Source organism: Seriola lalandi, unplaced genomic scaffold, assembly GCF_002814215.2.
Source record: "Seriola lalandi dorsalis isolate HSWRI2012SDOR001 ecotype SW California unplaced genomic scaffold, Sedor1 jcf7180002054570, whole genome shotgun sequence".
NCBI classification, from domain to species: Eukaryota; Metazoa; Chordata; class Actinopteri; order Carangiformes; family Carangidae; genus Seriola; species Seriola lalandi.
Window position 1 is genome coordinate 4,587,217 of NW_019525123.1, and position 23,885 is coordinate 4,611,101.

The window sequence follows — 23,885 nt, forward strand, 5'->3', positions numbered from 1 at the left end:
GGTTCAGTTTATTATGGTAAGATAAAATTTTATAAAACCACAATATTAACATTTTAAGTGAGAAATTAGTGTGGTGTAAACTATGTTTAAGGCATTGACTCACACAATTAACAATGAGCTAACTGTTCTAACTTAAATTCTTCTTCACAAGTTTCCAAGTATATTGAATACATTTGCCAGAATTTTTGCATAAAATTTAAGGATTTAGAAAACGTTGTCAGTGCCAACAGTCAGAGGAGAACCAGGAGACTGAAATCCGAGTGTCTTACTTATCAGCAAAACACAGGGTATAGGACTCTGTCAACATACAAAGTTATTGATCAGTGTTTGTAAATAATTATCCCCGACTTCCTCAATGGCTGACTTGATATACATGTACTGATTCCTATGAAAAAAATAGCAACAAACAGCACCTGTTCACCTATTTCATGGCCTCCCAGATTTATTTTGTGCTCAGAATGCAATATTGGTAAAATGTAAGCTACTCAGTACAACCAGAAGGGGTCATTAAGCAGCCACTACAAATCACACGCAGAAATTTCCATATCAGGCCAATAGAATTAAAAGGTAGCAATAGCTTGTTAAGTGAAAGGTATAGTGGTATTATTCGTTGGTTAATGTAGAAATTCGACAGTCACCTGCTGCTGAAGAGATGGTTGTACATTTGACCCTCTAGTTAAAATGTAACAGCCACATCACATGGTAGCACCTTAGAGCACTGTAGTTTATTTTGGTACACAGGGAGGCAGTGTGCTCTTAGAGAAACTGGTGTCGTACAGTTTGGATAATATGAAAAGTAAAACTTATTTTTATATTATTCATATGGAAATACAAAAGATACATGCACTGATATTCACATAAATATAGTAGGATCACCATAAAAATAATTATTGGAAAAAAGGAAAAATTAAGCTCATGGGAGGTTCCACTGTAACATCTCATCTTTAGTTGGTGGGAAACAACCCTGTGCTCAGTGAGTTGTGTATAAACTGATGTAATATTGATCTTATTATACTTAACAAAGTGTGTGTGTGTGTGTGTGTGTGTGTATATATATATATATATATATATATAAAAAACAAAACAAAAGATGATAAATGCACTTGAACTGAATGTTTCTGATGTAGTCCAGATTACGATATACAATATAAAAGCAACTTTAGTGATCAATGTGGAATAGTCAGTTTAACCATACATTAAATTGATAATAATAAAAGCAATGCAATGAGAGCTAATGGACCAAAGCAGCACAACAATCTGTCTGTTTCAATTACTAAATGCCTATTAATTGAGCGTGTACCATAGATTTCATCTGCCTGACACCTTAAAAAAAACAACATAATCCTACAGTCTTTTTCTAACAAACCCACTCAGGACCAAATTACCACATTTGCATGTTTTCCACCACAGACAGTTCGGCATTATTAGATACATGTAGCGCTTAAAAATCTAGATAATATGCATGTCAAAATACTGTCACACAAATATGATAATAAAAATGCACAAGTTGATAATGGATAATTAACTGACATAACTATTTTAAAACAAACTACAACTTAGAAACAAAATGTACAAATATCACAATTCTGTGCCTTATTAAAACCATATAGTCCTCTTATTCCTTAAAAAAAAATAAGAAGTCGCCTGACACTAACATTTCATTTCTGAGCCTGTGGTGACATATAAATTCAGCACAATAATCCATTTTAAAGATGACTGATAATCACCATGTTGATTTTAAAATTATACCCCAATTCAAATCATATGTAGCATGGATTATTAATGTCATTCACCATGGAAGAATAGCACCTTGGAGCTTCATTAGAAGCACAAAGTAAATAGATATGTACATCAAGTATGTGCATTAAACTTTAAACTTAACTTCAAACTTTAGCACATATATATATATTTTCACACTTTTTATATACATTTTCATATGATGCATGCATTCACATCCATGCAAACAGTTAAGATATGAGAATGCCACAGTAATAATGCATGAGATTAAATCAAGATGACAAAAGTTGAAATTTAAAATACATTTGCTCAACTACCTTTACTAAATGAATATGGATAATTTATTCTGTACACATGAATAAAAATTATTATAACACATACGAAATGATCTAACAGTGATTAAACCCATCACAAAATCTGTTCTCAAATCACGTTCTTGCATGACTTTAAAATTGTTTTTTTTTTAGCACTTAGGATTTCTAAACACAGCTACCGATTTACTCTTTTGGATTCCTGATTAATGTTAATAATGAGATCTTAATAAAGACATAACAGAGCTCAAACTGTCTGGCTAAAAAAAGAACTACTGAGTCATAGTCTGCTCTTATCTTAAGAAAATGGGCTACAATAAGCTCATATAATAGTAAAGTCAGAAACAGCTTTTAACATTAATATCACAATTGAACAAATATACCTGAGCCCACTGTGACCCACTGTAGTGCACCATAGCACCAGCACAGATCTCCTGAACTTCATCACTTCTTTTGAACTGAACCAGACTACCTAAAAATATTCAAATTATCTCTTATCTGCCTACAATGTTTCACATGTAATCTCCAAATAATCAGATAAAATGTTACAAAGTTTTCTTGAGTAACTTTAGTAAGGCTGGTGTCAACAAAAACGGTGTTCATTCTTCAGCATAGATGCCAAAAATATCCATCCAGATGCTTAAAAAGTCCAAGGATAAAAATCAAATATAAAAGCCACATGTTGGCATATCCTGCCACCATAACCCCATTGCTACACCATAAACTGGGTGTATCCCTCAGCACCTGTGACAATTACATCCATCCAGATCCTCATGGCTTCGGGAGAGGGAGCAACCATGTAGTAGACCCTGTCATGAGTCTTAACACTGAAGGTCAGGGACGGGTTTGGACTCTGAGGGAGGTAAAGAAGAGGACTTTAGGATGAGTGAAAAGGAAGGGAAAGGAAAGTGATGAGGATGAAACAAGAATAAAAGGAAAAGAAAAAGAGCAAGATAGGGAATGAAGAAAATTAGTGTGAGAGAAAAAAGAGGGAGACAGAAGAACTTACAAGTGAGGATATTCAATGAAGAGATAATAAATCATACTTTTCAGGACAGAAGTTATTTGCATGCTTCACTTTTGTAGTAACATAGAGTAAATACAAAAGGTTGTAAACACATACCTTATGTGCATTCTTCAAGTGATCGTAATAAACTTCTTCAATAGCTTGGAAGTAGATGACTCCTTTCAGCTTGACTTCATGTTTGTCTGAGGTAGAAATAACATAAAAATGAAATGTATAAATGTGCACAAATACGCTTCAGCATGTTCAGTTTTATTTATGTTTTAAATGTATGTAAAGCACAGAAAATACAAAATAGATGTGAATTAATGCTATAATTACATTCAACTTACAGTGTTTTCAAAAAGTATTCAGACTTGTGTTTTAGTTTTATATCTTTTTTATTTTTGTAAATGTATTAAAAAAAAATCAAGATCTGAAATCTCTTTTTTTAATAAATCTGCAAAAAAATTCAGAAAAAAAATGTTTTCACTTTGACATTATGACATGACGATTATGCGAGTGTGTGCACCTATGTATGTGGATGCTCTGTCCACATACACTCTGTTGTCAGTGCATTTGTATCACTACAATTGTGTCTTGTGGTTGCAAGTGTGTGTGCATCTTTTGTCCTACCTGCATAGTAGGAGAGTGTGCGTCTGTTGCGGTCAAAGACAAACCAGCGTTTCTTCCAGGTTTTGATTTTGCCTCCCATCTTGACCAAGTAGCCTCGACAAGTCTTTTCAGAGATGGACAAGTGGAAACATGTGTCTGCGCTGTGGCCTGCCGACTCAATGTGAGCTCGCAGGTCAAAATCGTCCTTTCTCACTGGCAAGTAACGTGTCAATGGCCGGGACTGGGTGGAAAAGTGAATGGGGTCCATTGAAAAGGAAAGGGAATTGGTTCAAGTAACGGCCAATGATGCATTTCTCATCTCTTTTAGTGTTTATATCATTCATACAAATCATGAAGAGATACACATATATATATATACACACATATATATATATATATATATATACACACACACACACACACACACACACATATATATACACACACAGAAAGAAAATGTACAAAAGTTAGCTACAGAAACAAAAGAGCAAAAGGTAAATTCTCTAATAGGTGATATCAAGTTCCAAATTATCTTTAGGTAAAAAAGTACAGCAGTAAAAATCTCATTGGTTGCAGTAAGGGTCATACAATATATATATTGAATAATTACATACTGACAAACACTGCTGCTGTTTTCCAGTCCGAAATTAACATTTCCAAGTGGAGCACAAATGTCCCGTTTATCTTTCTCACCTGTGCCCTTTGTTTCTCTCGCAGTTTAACCTCACGGTCAATTAGTTTTTGGCGTCTGCTCGTCTCGTCCTGTAGCCTTTTCTCCAGATCCTCCCTTCTTCTCTTCTCCTCCTCCAGTGCCTGCTTTCGCATGTCCATCTCTCGCTCCTGAACAATAATTAAATTGTCTTTATGTTTGGGATTTATCACCAAGCAAATTTAATAATTTTGCAAGTAAAGGAAACACAGCCTACTGATTCATATAGGCTTTACATATTTGACCCGTTTACCATTAACAAACTAAAATAGTGAAAACAAAGGATGAAATGATTGTGATTTCTTATAGTAACCTTGTGTTCAAGAAGACGGTTCTTCTCTGCCTGAGCCTCCCTCAGCAGACGCTCCATCTCTTCTAGCTTGGCCACATTTGATGTACTGGCGCTGCAGCACACAAACACAAACAACAATCATCAGAAGAAATGTGGGCAAACTTTTTTTTCCTGTACTGTCAGCCACTTTTTCATACAGTCATAGAAAAACAAAAACCGAATCAACTTTAATGAAGCTGAACATTAAATGCATTGAAAATGTGATGGAACAGAGCAGCTGCCATAAAAACCTGCTACATCAGCAATAAACATGACAAACTGAATCCATTCTGACTTTTCCATGTTGTTTTCATATGTTACATTTTCTGAGACCTCTGGGTCAGTCCATCTATCTTTCCCCTCTCTGTCTCTTCATAAGTTCTTCTGACTCTTTGCTGTACCACTGTATCTTCAGCTTACACCAGCATGCCTCCTCTAGCTTCAGGTCTCCCGGGCTGCAGATTGATCTACGACATGATTTCTTGACCAACATCACAGGAAAGGGATTTGTGTGCATTTTTGTCATGTTAAACAGTATTTTCTCCTGCTCATTGTCTTGCTCAATTTCTCTCTCTCTCCCCCTCTGACATGCAAACACACAGAAATTCTCTCTTATCAGTTGCCAGAAGGAAATGGGTACCCCGTCTTGATCATATCACAAATTGTTAAGATGAATGCTTGACATTAGACTCAGTCTAAACAAATCAGGAAGAGAGGGAGGAGAGAACTAGGGGATCAGAAGTAACAGAAAACAGATAAAAGGGATTTGGAGGGAGATCATCAAAACATTAAGAAAAGACGAAAAGCAAGTGGAGACTCTAGTAATTTTTCATATTGAGTTCCAACTTTTTCCTATTTGATGTCAATCAACACCACAGCTCTCACTCTACATTCTTAGTTTTAACTGAATACCACCAATTACATACTAGTGGATTTTGGATGTGAATATCACCTTAAATTTGTTGACTGTGAAATACTTTTACTGATAGTTAACAACACTTTCATCATAAAAACTACTTAGGCAGAGATGAATATCAGCATGCCATCCAGATTAAGAAATACTATGGAAAGACTTAATTAAATCAGTACTTTTGACTACTTATCTGCAATATTCTAGTCTAGTTTAGTCTCCCTGTTTTCTTCTTATTATTATTATTATTGTGTTAGTGTTATTACTCACAAACATTAATCCAAAATGCTACAACATCATTGTAACATCCATCCTTTCCTCTCTTCCTCCCATTCCCCTTGCGATTCTTACCTCAGTCGATGAGAGGGAAATGCACTCATAGTCATTGTAGACTAGCCCAGCTCAAACCTTTTTATTAAGGCTTTGGTTACTTGAGAAGAAATTGTTTATCTAGCTCCAACACTTGTATCTCCAGAAAAAAGGGACACACCACTGACGATATGACAAGAAATCCAGTTCTATCATGAAACTACTACTTTTTTCACCCAGCATTGATCCAGGCTCCACAACACATCTTCCAATCCAATCTAAGCTGGTACAACACAATCCAAAGCAGCCTGTTACAGGAAAACTTACAATGCAGAGAGATCAATCTGCAAATGGTTTAGGACTGTGCAAAATCTATCTGCAGAAACAAGACCATACCATTCAGAGAAACAAGAGAAGGGGAGACAAAAGACAGATGCAACCACTGTAAAAAGGAGAGAAGGAAAGCAAGCACACATGGTTTTGGTCCATACGGGGAGCTGAACCCCCAAATGTACCTCCACACTAATACTGGTTCGCTCAGTTCGTCTGAACCTGAGGGGGTTGACTGAACCATGCACGCATACACACTCTCTCTTCCGTAACCTGACCCCAAGAACACTAATCAAGAGTTCCTCTGGACTCATAACACACACAGACACACGCACACACACACTTCTACACATCCTAGGAGGCACCATGAAAGGCGGGAAAGCACTCCACACACTTTTTACATTAACTCACTTTCTACTCTTGCTGCTCTTTCCTGCTGGCCATCCCCTTTCTAGAGTCAATGTTTCACATTATGAACAACAAGGGACATTTATTATATCTGTCTCATGTCATATTTCAACCTTTTTGTCAGTCAGTTTTCTCACAGCTCTGATTCAAATCACTTGAAAGTTTAAAGGTTATCTTCACCAGCACATACTTGACAATGGACATATTCAGGTTAAACAAATCCTACAGATAGAATCATAAATACACACTACTAACGTGTTTTTTTGTGTGTGTTATTGTAGTTAATATCCACAGTAATACATGTGTGAACACATGCCAGCGACACTTGCCTGGAGATATTGTCAGGAGAGCAAGCAGAGATGCTTGTTTCAATGGAGTCAGTACTATCCACACTCATTGTGTCAAAGGCCTGGTTGTCACGGTACCCAAAGGCATCGAGGTAGACGTTGGTCTGGGAAGCTGCTCGTGAGCCAGGCTGACCTGTAAACACACACACACACACACAGAGAAAACAAAAAGAAGTTAAGTAGGAACAAATGTTAGTTACTCGTATGCACACACACATGTGCTGTACCTGTTTGCGTCACGTCCTCTGGGACAACAGTGTGCCCAGACAGCTTCAATTTTGGATCACAATGCCCCGCCACTGTGAAACACGCTCCAAGACATTCAGTGAGAAATGAATCCACACCTTAATGGTGTAAGTACCGTGTCTTAACAGTAGGGCAAACAAGTAGATGAAGGAAAAAGGCTTCTAAAAGTAATTCAGTCAGCCCAAAGATGTCTGGGAAGAAAATGAGACATCTTCAGAACTACCAAGAATGATGACAAAATTACAGTCCAGATACTTGGACAAGAGACTAACTGAGCCTGTGGGTACAGGAAGAAACACACAAAAAACCTGATACCATCTGCCCCATGTAGCCGACCCACCCATCTGATGAGCTGGATCAAGGGACCAAAGGGAATGAGGGACAAAATACACGTGAAAGTATCAGGAGAAAAACAGCTGCATGATTACAACACAAGGCACACAATATTCTAAAAACATCACAGAGTACTAAATTGTTTTCTGGATATTTGTCTTGTAAAAGTGCAGTGATTAAACTGTCATCTATAAAAGATTAGAAGTGGTTGATGCTTGTGGCTGCACATAACTACATTTTCACTATAATTCAAAAGACCATATATACACACATCAAACTTGACATGGAAAAAAGGCACAGCTTCCTTGAGGTAACAGATCATCCTTCATCTTTCAACAGTAAAATGTGGGTTCAAAACCACATTTCAGCACACATCTAAACAAAGCAAAAGGATTATACTCTGTGGTGAGCGAACAGCAGGTTTTTTTAATGGTGGGAAATACCTGGTTGACGTTGGTGGTAGGAAGTGGATTTATATCGATATCCAAGTGTCTTTTTTGTAACGGTTAATTGTGAATACATATAAAACACTTCTACCGGCACATAGAGAAAATGTTCTTTAAGCCTCCACTGAATAATCAAACACAAACATATACAGTACTCTATGTCCCTTGACGGGGCAGCCTTCTGCCTCCTGCATTCCTCCACTATCTTCACCAACAGATAAACAAATGACAAACAGTGTAATCTGACAAAACACAATGGAGGTGCACACCCACATACACAAAACCTCTAACAGGGATATTGTTACCATATAAGGCATATTCTCATGTTGCAACCCAGAGTTGTGTTTGTTTATGCAAGAAAAAGAGACACACATAACTGAGAAAACCTACATATGAAGAGAATCCTTGTAGGTGAAGCTGCATGTACTGCCTCTGCCTACATGCTCTCTCTTTACTCCTATTTTTGGTTTCTACGCAAGAGTGTTTGTGGATGTGTGAGCTGATGGGTGTTGTGCAAGTGATGTGTGTTGCTTGCACCTTTATGCAAACGTCGAGATTCAGTTTCCTTGTTGGATAATGAGAGAATTCTTGGAAGAATGCTGCCACAACTTGTGCTCTGTACCAGGGGCTGATGGGACTAGGAAAACCAAGAAGAGACAAAACATTCTACTTATATTCAAAAAACCAATTATAGCTTTATCTAATATGTAATAATAAACAATACAATTATATGAGCCTGTGTATATTCTCATTTGTCCAGGTCATAGTATCCTAAAGGAGTTTTTTTAAATCGAAAACAACTGGACTAGGTTATTTGTCTGGGAAGACGTTTCACCTCTCATCCAAGAGGACGACTGTCGTTATAACACAATAGAGCACTAACGAAGTCGAAACCAATTTTCCACCAACGACAGTCATGCAAACGACTGTCGTTGATACTTGGAGCACAAAAGGGAACCAGTGACATCATCATCCTTGTGAACGCCCACAAGAGGTTAAATACCTGGGTCTCCACACCAGAAAGTAGGACCAGTCCTAGCCTGGTCAGATGCGTACACGAACTGATGAAGCCTCTTGGATGAGAGGTGAAACGTCTTCCCAGACAAATAACCTAGTCCAGTTGTTTTCGATTTAAAAAACTCCTTTAGAATACAATTATATGTCAGATTTGAGGAAATTAGTGCCACACAGACTAAAGGAATGGCAAAAAAAAATAAGTTGATTATTTATGCAGCAATGATCAAGTACGTGTGCGTGTACCTTATTAGGGAAACTGCGTCCGAGTGTTGCGCACGTGAACTGGCGGGTCATGGTGGGAGTGGCTTTCTTCCTGGGTAAAGTGTCACTTAAATGGGAGCCACTATCTTTCTCAGACCTCTTCCTCTCCTCCAGCAAACGGAAATGCTGATCGCACACAGACACACACACAGACACACAATAGAGGGAAGAGATGAACACAGTTAAATTACCAATTATTCATCATTACCATTCATATCAATCAAAATCACTGGTCAATATTATCCAATTTCATTTTACTTCATTGTCCTACTTTTTTTAGTGCCCCTATGTGCGGGTTGTTACTTTGGTGACATCTGGTGGTAGTATAAAAACAAACAAAAAAACTGTATGCTGAAAATTAAAGCCATATTACATATATATTTTTATTTTGATTGATTATCCATGTCAATAAATACTAATTTATTCACATAAATAGTCATTTATTCACATGGCTTATTCACATTATTTTTTATTTACAATTCACAATACCTGCCTGTGATGATGATGGTGTTTTTTGACAGGAAGAGGAGGTGGGGGAGAATCAGGGAGGGGAGAGGGGTCTCGATATGACACCATGTTCTCTGGCCAATGCACACAGGGTGTTTTGGGGAGGGGTCGGGGATTTAGATGGGAGGAGGAAGAAAAGGAGGAAGAGGAGCTACAGTCAGCAGGTGAGGAAGAATAATATAGCTTTGAAAAGAAGAGAGGAACATGTCAGAAAACTGAAATAGTGCAGAAGAAGAAGGAAAATTGAGGAAAATAACACTTATTCACACCTACACACTTTGCATCATCTGTGTCTATGGTCTAAACTACTCACACAAGCCCTTCACACCACTACACACACCTCATCCTCCAGTGGTTTGGGGTTGTCCTCAGGGGAGGGGTATGCCTCAGACTCAGGGGAGGCATTGACCAGAGCAGGGGCAGGGGTGGGTTTTTGGTCTCCTCTAAGCTGTGAGTAAAGCTCATTGATTTCACTGACTGTGACATAGCCCTGGAAAGTATCATAGAGAAATGGGGAAGAGAGAAGGGGTGAGGCATAGCATGAAGTGAGTCAGCCATATTAATATGTTATGGTAAATTAGTTGTTAGAATGATGCAGACTTTAATGGCAAATAGAGCAAAAAGTCTCGTCACTTAGAAACAAGTTACTTAGCCAGACACAGCACTGTTAACAATGATTGAGTGGAGTACACAAGACAATAAACATTCTTACAAGCTTCCCTCAATATTAATATATGAGCATACACTGTACATAGAATTAATTATATAAATCTCTCCTGTAACTTTGTCTCATCATGCATTAAAGGGGTGGTCAGTTAGAGCCCAACAAGAAACCAAAAGGGGACAAAGAAGCAACTAGAATGAGAGGAGGAACAGATGGGGAGTAGAGATGTCTTGAGCCGGTCTTAAGGATCGGGATCAGGCACGATCCGGGCATATTTTTGATGGATTGGTATCAGCTAAAATAATGCAGATCAAAATCTGATATTTTTTATTACTGTGTTGTGTTCACCTCAGCCTGATCTTGTTTCAGCTCCTCTCCTCTAAGACAACCGGGCTCAACAGTGGTGCATCCCACTGTATAAGCCATAAAGTAGGCTATTTAATCAGCATTCAAGTAGTGTAATATAAGTGTGGGATCGGACTTGGTCTCAACAGATAACCAATGGGACAGGGTTTGGATCATGATCAAGGCATAGGAAGAAAGATATGTTTAAACAGACAATTTAGACGAAGAGGTACCTCAGGATTCTTGAGAAAAATAGAGGAAAGGATTGATGAGAAGGTGTTCGGGTTGATTAGAAGAACAAAAATTGTGGCAGATGATTTGTCATGGCAACATTCGCTAAAAGACTGACACACATCAGCCAAAAAAGGCTGTATCCTTGCAAGCAGAGAAGGAAATCCTAGCCATTAAAAATAAGGTAGGTCCATGTCCACTTTAGGAATCATAAAAAGTTCAAAGAAGAGGCTAGTCATTAGTTCTCTTGTGATACCGCTCAATTAAACCTACCTCTCTTAGTGTGAAACCCCGGCCACCAGTGAGGTCAGCATGTTTTCCTTCTAGTGTGGAAAGGTTTTCTCTCTCCTAACAGACAGAAAAAGAAACAAAGATAGTAAAAAGTAAAAAAAAACATTGTTAAAAATAAAATTAACCATTTGTTGATGGGTTTTTAATGATCATTCAAATACAGAAGCAAAGAATGTCTCGTGCATGCACATGCAAACATCAATATCCCAGTACCCTTTGCAGCATTGATTCAAGGTTGCTCCTCTCCTTCAAAAAGCTCTCCTTCTCTCGCTGAGCCTGCTGGATAATCTGTGCTGCCTGCTTCTTCAGTGTTAACATTCGCTCCTGAAAGAAAAGGAAACATGTTTCTAGCTCACTTATAGAGCACGTCATTAACATTAGCTAAACCAAATGGGTTTACATGCTTTCAGACCATTTCTGTCATTTAAACTTTTTTTTATACTTTACTTCCATATTGTGATATTTACATTTGCATTTTTATAATATGTTTTTTTTTTTTTTAAATCATTTTTTAACTTTAAAGGAAAAGAAATCTGAAAGAAATAAATACATCCATTTACTCCGCTGTCTTGTAAATTCTGTCCCTTGATTGGTAGAGTAGGTTTTAACCAGTTCCTTGTTATATGTTCAGCAGCTGAAATTCTAAGTGTGCCTTTAAAGTATCGGTCTATTTCTAGAGTGAGCTAAGATGGGCATACAGTATGTCTAAAATAATACATTTTAGTTCAGGTTGTTGTTTAACTTGAAATATTTTCATCATAGAAATGCCAGAATATGGTGATCTCAAAGATTTTCATTTAAACCAATGTCCTTTAAGTAACCATCTATCGCTGAATGAGATAACACAATGATGAATGAATTGTATTTTAAGGTTTTATGAACTGGGTGTCTGATATGATATGATATGATATGATATGATATGATATGATATGTGTGGTTCAAGTGTAGTTCAAAACAAAACCTGGAATTACCATGTATCGCCATAGGTGTCGCCAAAGACCATGAGATTGCCAATGGTCAGGTGCCACAAGTATTAGGCAGTAAAAGAAAACACATTAATGATTCGCATTCTTTTCACCACATTGAATTGATATTGTAAATTTTGACTCTATTTTTGGTTTAATTTATTTATATATTTTATTATTTATATATGTCTTTATTACAAGTTTTAATCATGAATAATTTTAGATGTTGTTGCCTTTGGTTGCCTTCTCTTTTTTGAAAATGTATTATATAATCTCAGATTTGTACAGTTGTTATCTTATCTATCTATTTCATATTTTTTATGAATTTGTTTCCAGTTATATGAAGTAGCCATGACTAAACTTAAATCAGTGGTTCAAATATGGTGTGTTTCACCACAAACTTTAAGTAAAATTTGAAAAGGCTGCACATACATAGAAACACGATGTTTACTTTTTTTTTTTTTTTAAATGGATTTGAACACTGGATTTAAATCTAAATATAGCATTGTCATATTATACTGCATGCAGTTTTTGCCAAGGTTTGTAAAAAAAAAAAAACACACACACACACACACACAAAGAGACAGTGGTTACCTTGCGAGTCACTGTGCTGCGCTGGTAATCTGCAATCTCCCGCAGAAGCTGCTGGGTATGGGTCTCCTTCTCCTCGTCCTGCCTGCTCTCTCTCTCCAGCTGCTGAAATTCCAGATCTTCAAAACGTTTTGTCTCTGCATCAAGCACCTCACAGTCCTGACGGACACACACAAATACACAGGTAAACTGGCAAGACAAAGGAATGCATGTAAACAGGACAAACACAACCACACACTTCAATAGTACAAAGTATGCAAGTGTTCATAAACAACCTCACACACAGAAACCTGAACCTTTATTTGAAAATTATCGTAAAAATGTTGTAATGATTATAACTTTCCCTTATGTGGTTATCTATGAATTGATGTTCCAACTGCTCAGAGACAAACAGAAATATGCAAACAATCGTGTATTGACAAGCACTTCCTCATCCCTCAGTGCACTGACACAGACAGAGCAAACCAGGCTCAAAGTTTGTTTCATCTCAACAATCAAGTCATGAAACTGTGTATGCAACATGCAACGAGCATTTCCCCAAAATACAGATCAATGCATGAAAAGTTAAGAAATATTTTGCCTATTTTTGCTTTTATAGTGATAGTAACAGTGGAGAGACAGGTAAGGCAGGGGACAGAGACAGGGGATGACATGCAGCAAAGGGCCCAGGCTAGATTTGAACCTGGGTTCCTACTGCAAGGATTCAGCTTTAAGACATAGAATCGCTTTAATCAGGTGAGCTACTGGTGCGCCCAAAAATCTTTTCAAACAACATACATACATACAACAAAACAGGGTGAAGCCTTAGACCCTATGTCCAAATGTCAATGTATTTTTGTAAGAGCCAAACAGGTCTTAAGAATCTAAAGAGTTAGACAGTGAGAAGAGAACATGAACCACATAAAGATCAAAGGTGGACAAGGGGAAGAGAGCAAGTTAACACAGGAAAGAAAATGTGTGCATGTCCACATGCAAGTTCAAGTATGCAAGCATCACATGTCCCTTTCTATTCATGTGTGAGACTCTTCATGCAAACACTATATATCATTATTGTATGTTTGAGTGTGTGTGTGTGTGTATATATGTATGTATGTATATATATATATATGTATATATATGTATGTATATATATATATATATATATATATATATATATATATATACACACACACACACATAATTAAACACAAAAATTATGGTTTACTGCTATCAGTGTATGTATGCACAGCTGCTGCATTTCCCAGTCATACTTGCTAAAGTGTTGTGTTTTGTTTGCATGGATCTATGGCTTATGCACTTAAGTAAATATCTTCCTTTTCATGTGTGCGTGAGTTGTGAGTGTGTACTGACCCTGGCTAGCTGCTCCTGCAGGGGCTCCTTGGTGGCCTCAGGGCAGCTGTCCAGCTGGGAGCGCTGCTCACACACAATCTGAGCCAACCTCTCTACTCTGCCCCTTTCTGCCTGCAGCAACTCGCACGCCTGACATACACACACATAAACGCACACACATGCCCACACAAGGACACATATACCATGTACACGTTTGTTTATGTGTACATATAAATGCAAACACATTCACACACACCCAGGATAGAGAGAGGATGGTAGCGTTAGTTGGACTGGGAAGCCACAGTTAATTACTACAGTGACCAGGTCTGCAACATCACTCTAGAGGGAGGGGAGGGAGGGGAAGCTGTAGAAAAAGTAATAAGGGATGGAAAAATGGGGAGGAACTGAATAAAACTGAAGGCACAAAGGTGGTTTGAATATTGTCTTGCCTTTTTTCCTTTGTTTGTTTGAGTGGAAATGATTGAAGGTGAGGACTGATGGGTGAGAAAGGAGAGGGATATATGGAATGTCTCAGCAGAGGATTAATTAACACATTAATGGTTCTCTCTATAGATACCACACACACACGCACACACACCCACACCACACCCACACCCACACACACACACACACACCCACACACACACCCACACCCACACCCACACACACTGTACATTTGTACAAGGCCTCAACTTCACTTACTCTTAAAAATAATATTTTAAAACACTTATCTAATCATTCTGTGTCTTTCCCTCAGTATCATTACAGGGTTTTACCATGGACACTATCTTCCATCTGTGCGGTGCATGGAAATTTCCGAGTCAGGGGTAGGACTCCAACAGGGGAGGACGTGACAGTGCCAAACCAAAGTATATGCACGAAAACACACACACACACACACACATACATTGGCTTCAGTCCATGCCTCAACCATGCTTCACAATAGGGATGGTTTTAGCAGGGGATAAGCAACTACAAGCCAGATTGATGGGGTGCTGTTGAGATGGTCGTCCTTCTGGCATGTTCTCCCATCTTTGCATCGGACTGAAGCTCTGTTAGAGTGACTGAAGGGGTTCTAGATCTCCTCACTGGCCAAAGCCATTTTTGCCCAGTTATTGGGTTTGGCTAGATGGATAGTTTTATACCCTACCCTGATCTATGCCTAGCCATACTTTTGTCTACAGAGAGGTCTTTGGATTAGAAAGGTTGGATTTAAATTGGTATTTGTCCTGACATTCGGTGTGAATTTGAAATAGGATACATCCCCAATAAATCACTGTGCTGCGCACAGCTCTACACTAAAATAAGGTTCTAGCCATCTGTAAGAGTACAATATTTTCAGTTCATTATGAAACTAATTAGATTGTAGCAGAGCACTGCAGTTGAGTAGGCGGTCCTTCTATGTGGCCCAGGACACATTTTCATTCACACTAAAAGTATGTGTCCACATGTGGCCCGGACCACCTCCGAATGTGGTCTGAGTGATCAGATCTCAAATGCGTCCTTAATGCATCTTGGGTGTGTTCACACCTGTCCTCTTGAGATGTGATCACCCGAGAAGCCAGGTCTGAACAGGGCTATACACACGGTGTTCACCTTTATAAATTATGTCCAATCGATTCATTTTGCCACAGGCCACACATTATGGGTTCTTGAGCATAGACAAATGGCAATTTTATCAATACACAATTAAATTTACAACAAAATAAAGTGTGCAAAAAGGATTAAAATAGGAAGCCAATGTAAATACAGATGGACATACAGTACACATGTGCACTTTCCCCCACAGCAGTGTGTGTAAGATGGGATCATTTGCTGACCAGTGTACCCCATACAGTATTAGCAGATATATATTTGGACGTGACATAGCATGAGAAGGATTAACACCTATCAGTTAGTCACATGACCCCTAAATGTATGAGAGTCTGAGTAGCCTGTATATTTTCAATATCACAAACACACATACACCTTGGCAAGAGAAAAGCAGACTGCTTGCTAAAACCCATGCTTCTTCCCTCCGTCCAACACTAATAAGACTTACCAGCGAGTCAGAAATGAAATTCAAACAATTTGCAGAAGATGCCTCATCAAATGCTTCAGTCTGTGGATTAAGGCTCTCTACATTTTAAGTACACTTTTATTCTTGACCCACCAGTGTGTTAATAGGCTCTTGGTCTCTGTGTTAGCCATTATGAATCTCTGAAGAGTATTCCACACAATCTCAATGTTTTAGAATGAAGCGTAGCCTGTTTAATACCTTTTCTTTTTCCTGTTGGGACTTGGTTTCTAGGTCAGCCATCTTATTGTGAAGTGATTCCAGAGCCTCCTTTTCCTGATGCAGAGCAGCGACCTCTGACTCCTGCTCAGCCTCCACCAGAGCTTGTTCAACCTCCACCTTGGATAAACAAAGAAAGATAAATTAGCCATGTGTAGTGATTCTCTGGGTCTCATTTAGGTTAAGTTCTTTGTGAAGAGAGCTGATCTCAAAGTCCTGGTTTATCCTTACTTTTATTAAAACCTATAATAACGCCATTTAATATCTGTTGATAGTTGAAATTTTAATTCATCTTTAAAAGCAGGGCTTCTAGACTTAACATATAACTAAATTAATTATTACGATGGTTATTATTATCTATCTTTCTGTTTTCTCTCTCTACCTCTCGGGCAGATTCCTCCATTTGGTTATCAAGCTCTTTGATCTTTCTTTCCAGCTCCTCCATGTTGTTCAGCACCTGGATCCTCTCCTCCTCCACCTGCCTCACCTCCTCCTCTGAAGGTCTTGTGTCCCGTCTGTGGCGACGCGCTGCATCATCTATAGTCTGGCAACATCATCAAAAGAGTCATAGATTGTTAATGTGAACAAGTGTTAATCTAAGAGCCAATCAGAGCAGAGTTTATCTGAGTCAATACTGGAACTTTAAGGTAATTAGTTGTAATATTAATCACTGACACCACAGAAAAAGTTTTCTTTTGGTGAAGCAGAACTTTCTCTGGGCAATGACAATCTTACAGCAAACAAATAAGGGTGGACACACACACACACACACACACACACACACACACACACACACACACACACACACACACACACACACCTGTGGCTGAGTGAATTCAGGTATCATTCCCTTATTCGATGCTTGACATCAGCTAAAAGATGTGATAGCAGGGGCACTCCATGTGTACATACGTGGCATTTTTGTATTCACACAAAGCATCTGCATTCTAATTAGCATCCAAATAGACGTCCTATTTCTTATACCTCATTGTTCCTCTGTGTACGTGGAGAAGGTGAGGGGGCAAAGCTTCGCAGACTGATGGTGGGCGATTCTGCTCTATTGTCTCGGTGACTACTTCTGCACCTCTGTCGTAACTGTAGATCATCGTCATAGTAACCATTCTCTGATCCAGGGGAGGTCATGTGTCCATTCCCTGTTGTTTCAATAACAGCTGAAAAATCTGAAAAGACAGACGGTGTGTCGTCATCGTCATCGTTCAGTTGGAGTTTCTCAAGCTCTTGGTTGATCTTTTGGAGATCCGCCACAGCTGAAGTGGGACTTGTAGCTGTGGTGTCTCCATCCCTCTCGGCCTGGCCCAGCTCTGAACATAGAGACAGTATGGTCTCTAGCCGCTGTCGCTCCTGTGTGACACATATATAAACACAAGCACGTGTTACAGTATGTGCAAATGTAGTAGTGTCAACTACTTATTTTTGTACATTATGATGTTGTCTAGCTTAGGTTATTTAAAAAGGTGTAGTTATAAGTGAAAAGCCCTGAATTAATTTTTGTTACTTGTCCAGTGCCTCTTAGACACAGCATGCAGTGTTGCTGATGGGGCAACCAAAATAAATAATTTTATAAACCCCTGTAGTGGTGCTGAATGTGTGCCCTGAATATTTACAGTATTACAAGGTGAGATATCAAACAGACATCAAACAAGGCACTCATTTCAGAGCTAATATAAACTTAATTTACATTTCTATTAGTGTTAGATGTTAACTATTCAAAACCAGTAAATAATGCATTTTGCACATTTTCATACTGACTTTCTTCATGTACATGCATATACATTTTTAAAATCGTTAAAGAAAATGTACAAACTGAACACTCTGTTATGTTCCATAATAGAGATTGTCACAACAGCTCAGCTAAAGTATTATTTATTTCCATCATAAAATTAAGTTTCCAAAGCTCAGGTTACCTGAGGAAGCATTGCAGAAATCAGTCCCTCTTGTTATAATGTCCTTGTTTGGTCCAAAATATACTCAGTATTATCATTTCTTGTATGTCATCTAGTTTAATATATAATTTGCATATCCTAGAAAGAATATTTTCTCTCTCTCTCTGGGAATTCCTAGAGCAAGAGTTCCCCCTTCCACAGATCTGCCTGCCCGAACAGTTAAATGGGGAGCTACAGAGGCTGTTAAGAGTCAAAATACCCCCTTATAGGTTCAGCAGTAACTTCTCTGGAGGGAGAAGTATGTATGCCGCACAGGCAGCCTGTGCAAGTAAAATTAGAGAGGAAAAGAAGGAGGCTAGAAAAAAAGAACGTGAGGCAGGGGTGAGTATATGCGGGTGACAGAGAGAACGAGCAAGCTAATGGGAGGGTGGACGGCTGTCAACCGTGATCAGAAGTATACACAAGAAAAGCAATGACTCCAAACATAGGAATGTGTATGTGTGTACTGCCACTAAGGAAACAAGACACTTTCCAGGGAATTGTACAGTAGGAAGTAATCTGAACCAGGTGAAGTTTGGAGTGTGAAATTCTTGAGACAGTCTTCTGCCAGTTTGGAAACAGATATCCTATTTCGGAAAAGCATTATGGCTCTATACACATATTATATTGCTTATTATTTAACCTGTTATCTTAGAAATTAAATATGGAAATGTAATTTATTCAAATCAATATAAATAATATAAATGATCACAATATAAATCATTCAATAATGTACTTACCACTGATGTACACAGTGAGGTCCAAAAGTTTGATTTTTGGATCACTTTAAAGTGGGACCACTTCTATTCACTTCAATGAGAAAGTGGTCTCAGGCTTTTGGACCCCACTGTATGTGTGCAACTGTGCATGCACACAAACAAACATGCATAGCCCATTTAACGTGTGTAATGTGAACCAGAAGCTGAGAAACAAGACAGTGTCAGTTTGTCACCTTGATCTATTCTAATAGCCACAAGCCTCTGTGGAGCCCTTATAGTAATCAGCTGTCAACTAAGGAGACAGATGGAGAGGGAGACAGAGAACAGTGACATGGTGACTGGTATAAAAAAGGGTGTAAAATTAGTATGAAAAATAAAATGGAGGGAAGGACAGAGTGTGAGGGGAAAAAAAAAAAGAAAAACAAGTTGAGAAATACAGTATGAGCTGGTGCTGCTTTGGTCTAACACATAGTTGACTGAAAGAGGAATTCATATATTTAGCTTTTTCTATCCTGCTCCGCTTTTCAGATGAAGGAAGAGTCACGTTTATTCTAATTTTTCATTCTACCTCTTAATCTCTCTTTCTCCCAACCTGTATTCCCTTATTCCTCATGATTACTTGTCGGTGCCCCCTTCTTAGTAGCAACCATAGTTCTTCTCTTTTTACAAACTATTTACGGAACCAAGACAAGCTGCTGTTGATGGCTGGTTACAAGTTGCCTGAATGCAAACCTACAGATATGAACTGAGGCAATGCCATAACTGACACTTAATCCAATCTCACCAAATACATCTAAACTGTGTTATAAATGGCACAATTGGTACTCCATACTGCTGCTGTTATTGTGTTTCCCTGCAGGTTTCCTGAACTACCACTAGATGGCAGACAAAATTAAGACAATGAGAGATGCTCTCTCAGGACTGGACTCAAAGAAGCTCCTACTGGCTTGCTTATAACACCTAGCCATGTCTGATCAGAACTGCTTAAACAATTAATCCTTTTATCATTGGTTATTTAGAAACAACGTTATTTATTCAAAACATATTCAAAAGTGCTGATCATTTTGGCAATTATAGAAACTCAAATCACTGTTTGAATTTACATGCAAAATTTAATGTCCCTACCAGGTTGCAATCTGTTACATCAGGTCCAAAACTAAAAATAATTGGTTAAATCGTTAATAGTTGGTAAATCAAAGTGACTAAAATCCAGCATTGTGGGGTCTAAACAAATGGTTCATCTTGATATTGGGCAAAGTGCAAATGGCTCTCTACTCAGTGCAGGAGAGGCAGGTCCACAAAAATTCCATCTTGCTATCATAACTGCAATCCATGATATCTGGAAGCTAGCCAAAAGCCACTGTGAAGCCACTTGTGCACAGTTTGGTTTGTACAACATCCAAAAATCTATTTCTCAAAGTTAAAGAGGCACCAGTCTACTTAGCAGAATATGTCTGCGTGAAAGAGAGGGACATATAAAGGGAGAAAGGAGAGCAGGATTTTGAGTCCAGTTGTCATTATATGTTGAGCATCTGTTTGTTTATCCACCTGCTGCACAGTAACTCTGCTCTCTAATCTTCTTCAGTTTCTCTAACCGACATCTGACTGATGTGTTCTGTGGCTCCACAGTGGACTGAACCACACCGGGCGGTTCTCCAGATAACTGACATAAACACACACTACATATACACAAACACACAGACACAATCCAAGCACAGGGTTAAGAATAGTTCTGTTAGTATCGGTTAACTGCCATCTGTGTGAGTGGTAAACCTCACTTTGTGTGTGTGTATGTGTGTGTGTGTGTGTGTGTGTGTGTGTGTGTGTCTTAAGCTCCCTGGGAGAGTATGTTTGAGAGGACAAGGAGGAGGTTATTGATGAAGGGAGGCATTCCTAAACTCATTCCATTCCTTGCGTGCATATGCATGCAATCATACAAACTTCCACTGCAAATCAAAATGTATCTTCTTTCAGTAATCTTAACAGCAACAAACTGTTCACCTGTCAACAGTCTGTCCATCTGTAAGCATAACTAATTTACACTTTGCCCCACAGGATGCAGTCTGTGTTACAGTTTATATCTACATATCTATACACTGACACATGCTGGATGACATGAGTGGTGTTCTCTGTACAAATGGAGACAAACAAACACACACTCTAACTCACCAGTCTCTCCACTTCCTGCTCACGTAGTCTCTCCTCTTTTTGGCGCTGGTGGTAGTCAGTCAGTTCCTCCTTCCCACTCAGTGAGCTGATACTTCCCCTTCTTTCCCTGAACCCCCCTGGTGGAGTCACACCTGCCTTTCCAAATGATGACCTCCTCTCTCCCAACCCCATCCCAGGTTCCAGCCCTGCCCTCCCAAAGGATGACCTCCTCTCTCCAAGACTAAAGCCCGGGGAACCAGTGAGTTCTAGATCTAGCCCTCGCCTCTCCTTGTCCCCCAAAGACAGCTCCATTCTTTGGGAAACACCATGGCTGGCCAACTGTTCAGGGTCTGGAGGGCTGGAACCCATGGAGCTAATGGAACCCACTGAGCTAGAGGAAGTAAGGCTGAGTTTTTTGGCCACACGAGGGGAAGAGGAGCCCCCTGCTCTGGATGGGATGGTCACATCAGGTGGGGCTGGTTTAGAGGAGATGGACGGAGTGGTAGAAGGCAAGTTTTTAGTAGAAGAGAGGGAGATGGACACAACACCTTCTCCCTGAGTTTTGGTCTGGATTTGATTCCTGTTGGAGGTCTGATGGGTAGAGATACTAGAGTTGTGGTTGAGGTCAGGGCTGGTATTATGGCTGTTCTGGCTACTAAATTTGTAACCCCCAGCAATATCGGATCGCCGTGGGGGCAGTGTTGACAAGGTCATCACTCTGTTGTTGTTGTCATGAGGAGATGGGGAGTGGCAGAGGCGTGGCAGCGAACGGCTGTGGCCTCCTGCCATCATCCCACTCAGTGAGCCTGCTGAGTACTTCCTGGTTCGACTGCTAGGTGATGGCTCTTGGTTCCCACAGCTACGACGACCAAGACGGGGGCTTGATGGCATGCTAACTGCACCTCCTGTAGATGGAGTGCGGGATGAGGAGGAGGGAGGAAGAGAGAGGAGGGAGCTATCGCTACAAGCAACAGAATTTGAAGAGCCTCCACAATTCCATGTGGACAGTAAAGGAGAGGAGCCCTGGTTGTGCAACCGCCGGCTATCACCAATAGCCAAGTTGTCCTGGTTGGAGACAACTGAGGTCCGGGTCAGGGGGTCAGATCGACGTCCAGGGGAAAGAGGGGGGGCAGATTTCAAAGACATGGGTGGACGATCAGAGCCATAGAATCGCCTTGCCTGTTCCTGATAGGCTGATGAGGATGTGGTAGGACTCATTACAGGTGTGGTGGGGGGAGACTGAGAGACAGAAATAGAGAAAAATATATCACAATTAGAAATACTTAAAAAATCTGTCTCATCATAAATATCTAATGCACATAAAATGGTTTTAATATGACAGAAGTAGATGAACAGACAAAAATACACATAAGATAAAAGTGTAGCTTGACTAGATTTATGTTTATGACTACATATTGTGTTGCCAGTTGAACAATGTTGAACAATGTCACAGAGGATAGTGGGTAAACAAGGTTAGCCATGTTTGGTCTTACAGGTAGGAAGTAATTAGTTAGCCCTGTTTAGCTCTAAGGCAGATATCAAGGCTACCTGCACAGACTTCACAAGCCTTGTTTGAGTGTGCTATAGAAAGCAGGATAATAAACCCTATAGTGGAACTACATGATGGCTGACCTGTGTCACGCTGAAGTAAGAGGGGTTAGCATTCCCGTTGGCTCTCAGGCTGTTCTCCAGGGCAATCTTCTTGCGCTGCAGCGTGTCCATCAAGTCCCGAAGTTCAGAGGCTGATCGCATGCCCCTCGCACTGCTGGTGCCACCCGCCACTGCATAGCTATAGTCACTGCTAAACTTCAGGTAGTCTGGAGGGGAAGGGAGATAAAATGGAAGAGAAAAAAAATGGATAAAATGGGAAAATGATAGGGTAGATACAACACAAAAAAGCTGTATGACTGGAATAAGCAATACCAATGAATAAAGAGATGGATTGATTTTAAATTATTTTCAGTCAGAAAAAAGAAAACCATTAAAATAAATTGAAGATGTGAAAAGAAGGAAAAGGGGGAGGGGCAAAGATCCATAAATGGTAGCAGAAAGAGGAGAGAAAGTGTGTACCTGAAGCTGCAGCTATTCATACATGTGGCCCTTGGCAGAACAAACCCAACCCAAACAATCCTTAACTGGCAGAAAATCCCCCAGAATAGGAGTCAACACAAACGCTCTATGCAAATACACACTTGCACAAAACCATCCATCTGATCCAAGACAAACAGCTCAACTCTAACTTAAGTTCAGTTCGTTAGTATAGGATTTGGGAAATGAAAAAGACCACAAAATCTTCTGGAATACCCTCAAGAGGCCCCCTGCCCTTCCCAGAGCCTTTTATTTAAAAGGAGTTTCAGCAGTGAGGGGGTCTTTTTCCAAACCTCAACTGAGTCAGTTTTTATTTCCCCCTTGCTAAATTTAACTAGGAAATATCAACCAAAGACTATCCTTTTACATTTTAAAATATCACTAAGATCAACAGAAGTTAATTTGATTGATAGCTCTGGTTTGCTTCCAAAAGGCCTATATATTATCCTGTCATCAGAAATGTAGATAAAAATACT

General features: G+C 39.3%; 1 protein-coding gene across 6 annotated transcripts in view; it reads right to left on the reverse strand.

The window, feature by feature from the left end:
- Nucleotides 1–416: 416 nt before the first annotated feature.
- The window catches only part of phldb2b (pleckstrin homology-like domain, family B, member 2b), a 41,961-nt gene continuing 18,492 nt past the window's right edge, over nucleotides 417–23,885 (reverse strand). For 3 of the 6 annotated variants that reach the window (XM_087176834.1, XM_087176836.1, XM_087176837.1), the window contains 19 exons: nucleotides 22,954–23,138; nucleotides 21,343–22,560; nucleotides 17,496–17,873; nucleotides 16,894–17,055; nucleotides 16,494–16,631; nucleotides 14,258–14,386; nucleotides 12,911–13,066; nucleotides 11,565–11,675; nucleotides 11,334–11,408; nucleotides 10,161–10,310; nucleotides 9,803–10,003; nucleotides 9,296–9,439; nucleotides 8,573–8,672; nucleotides 6,993–7,143; nucleotides 4,689–4,779; nucleotides 4,360–4,506; nucleotides 3,688–3,907; nucleotides 3,172–3,257; nucleotides 417–2,901 (listed from right to left, as the gene is read on the reverse strand). In XM_087176834.1, coding sequence (XP_087032960.1) covers nucleotides 2,761–2,901; nucleotides 3,172–3,257; nucleotides 3,688–3,907; nucleotides 4,360–4,506; nucleotides 4,689–4,779; nucleotides 6,993–7,143; nucleotides 8,573–8,672; nucleotides 9,296–9,439; nucleotides 9,803–10,003; nucleotides 10,161–10,310; nucleotides 11,334–11,408; nucleotides 11,565–11,675; nucleotides 12,911–13,066; nucleotides 14,258–14,386; nucleotides 16,494–16,631; nucleotides 16,894–17,055; nucleotides 17,496–17,873; nucleotides 21,343–22,560; nucleotides 22,954–23,138 — 3,983 coding nt within the window. In that variant the 3' untranslated portion in view covers nucleotides 417–2,760. The remainder of the gene's footprint in view (nucleotides 2,902–3,171; nucleotides 3,258–3,687; nucleotides 3,908–4,359; nucleotides 4,507–4,688; nucleotides 4,780–6,992; nucleotides 7,144–8,572; nucleotides 8,673–9,295; nucleotides 9,440–9,802; nucleotides 10,004–10,160; nucleotides 10,311–11,333; nucleotides 11,409–11,564; nucleotides 11,676–12,910; nucleotides 13,067–14,257; nucleotides 14,387–16,493; nucleotides 16,632–16,893; nucleotides 17,056–17,495; nucleotides 17,874–21,342; nucleotides 22,561–22,953; nucleotides 23,139–23,885) is intronic. The other 3 variants (XM_087176835.1, XM_023416899.2, XM_023416901.2) reach the window with 3 other exon arrangements.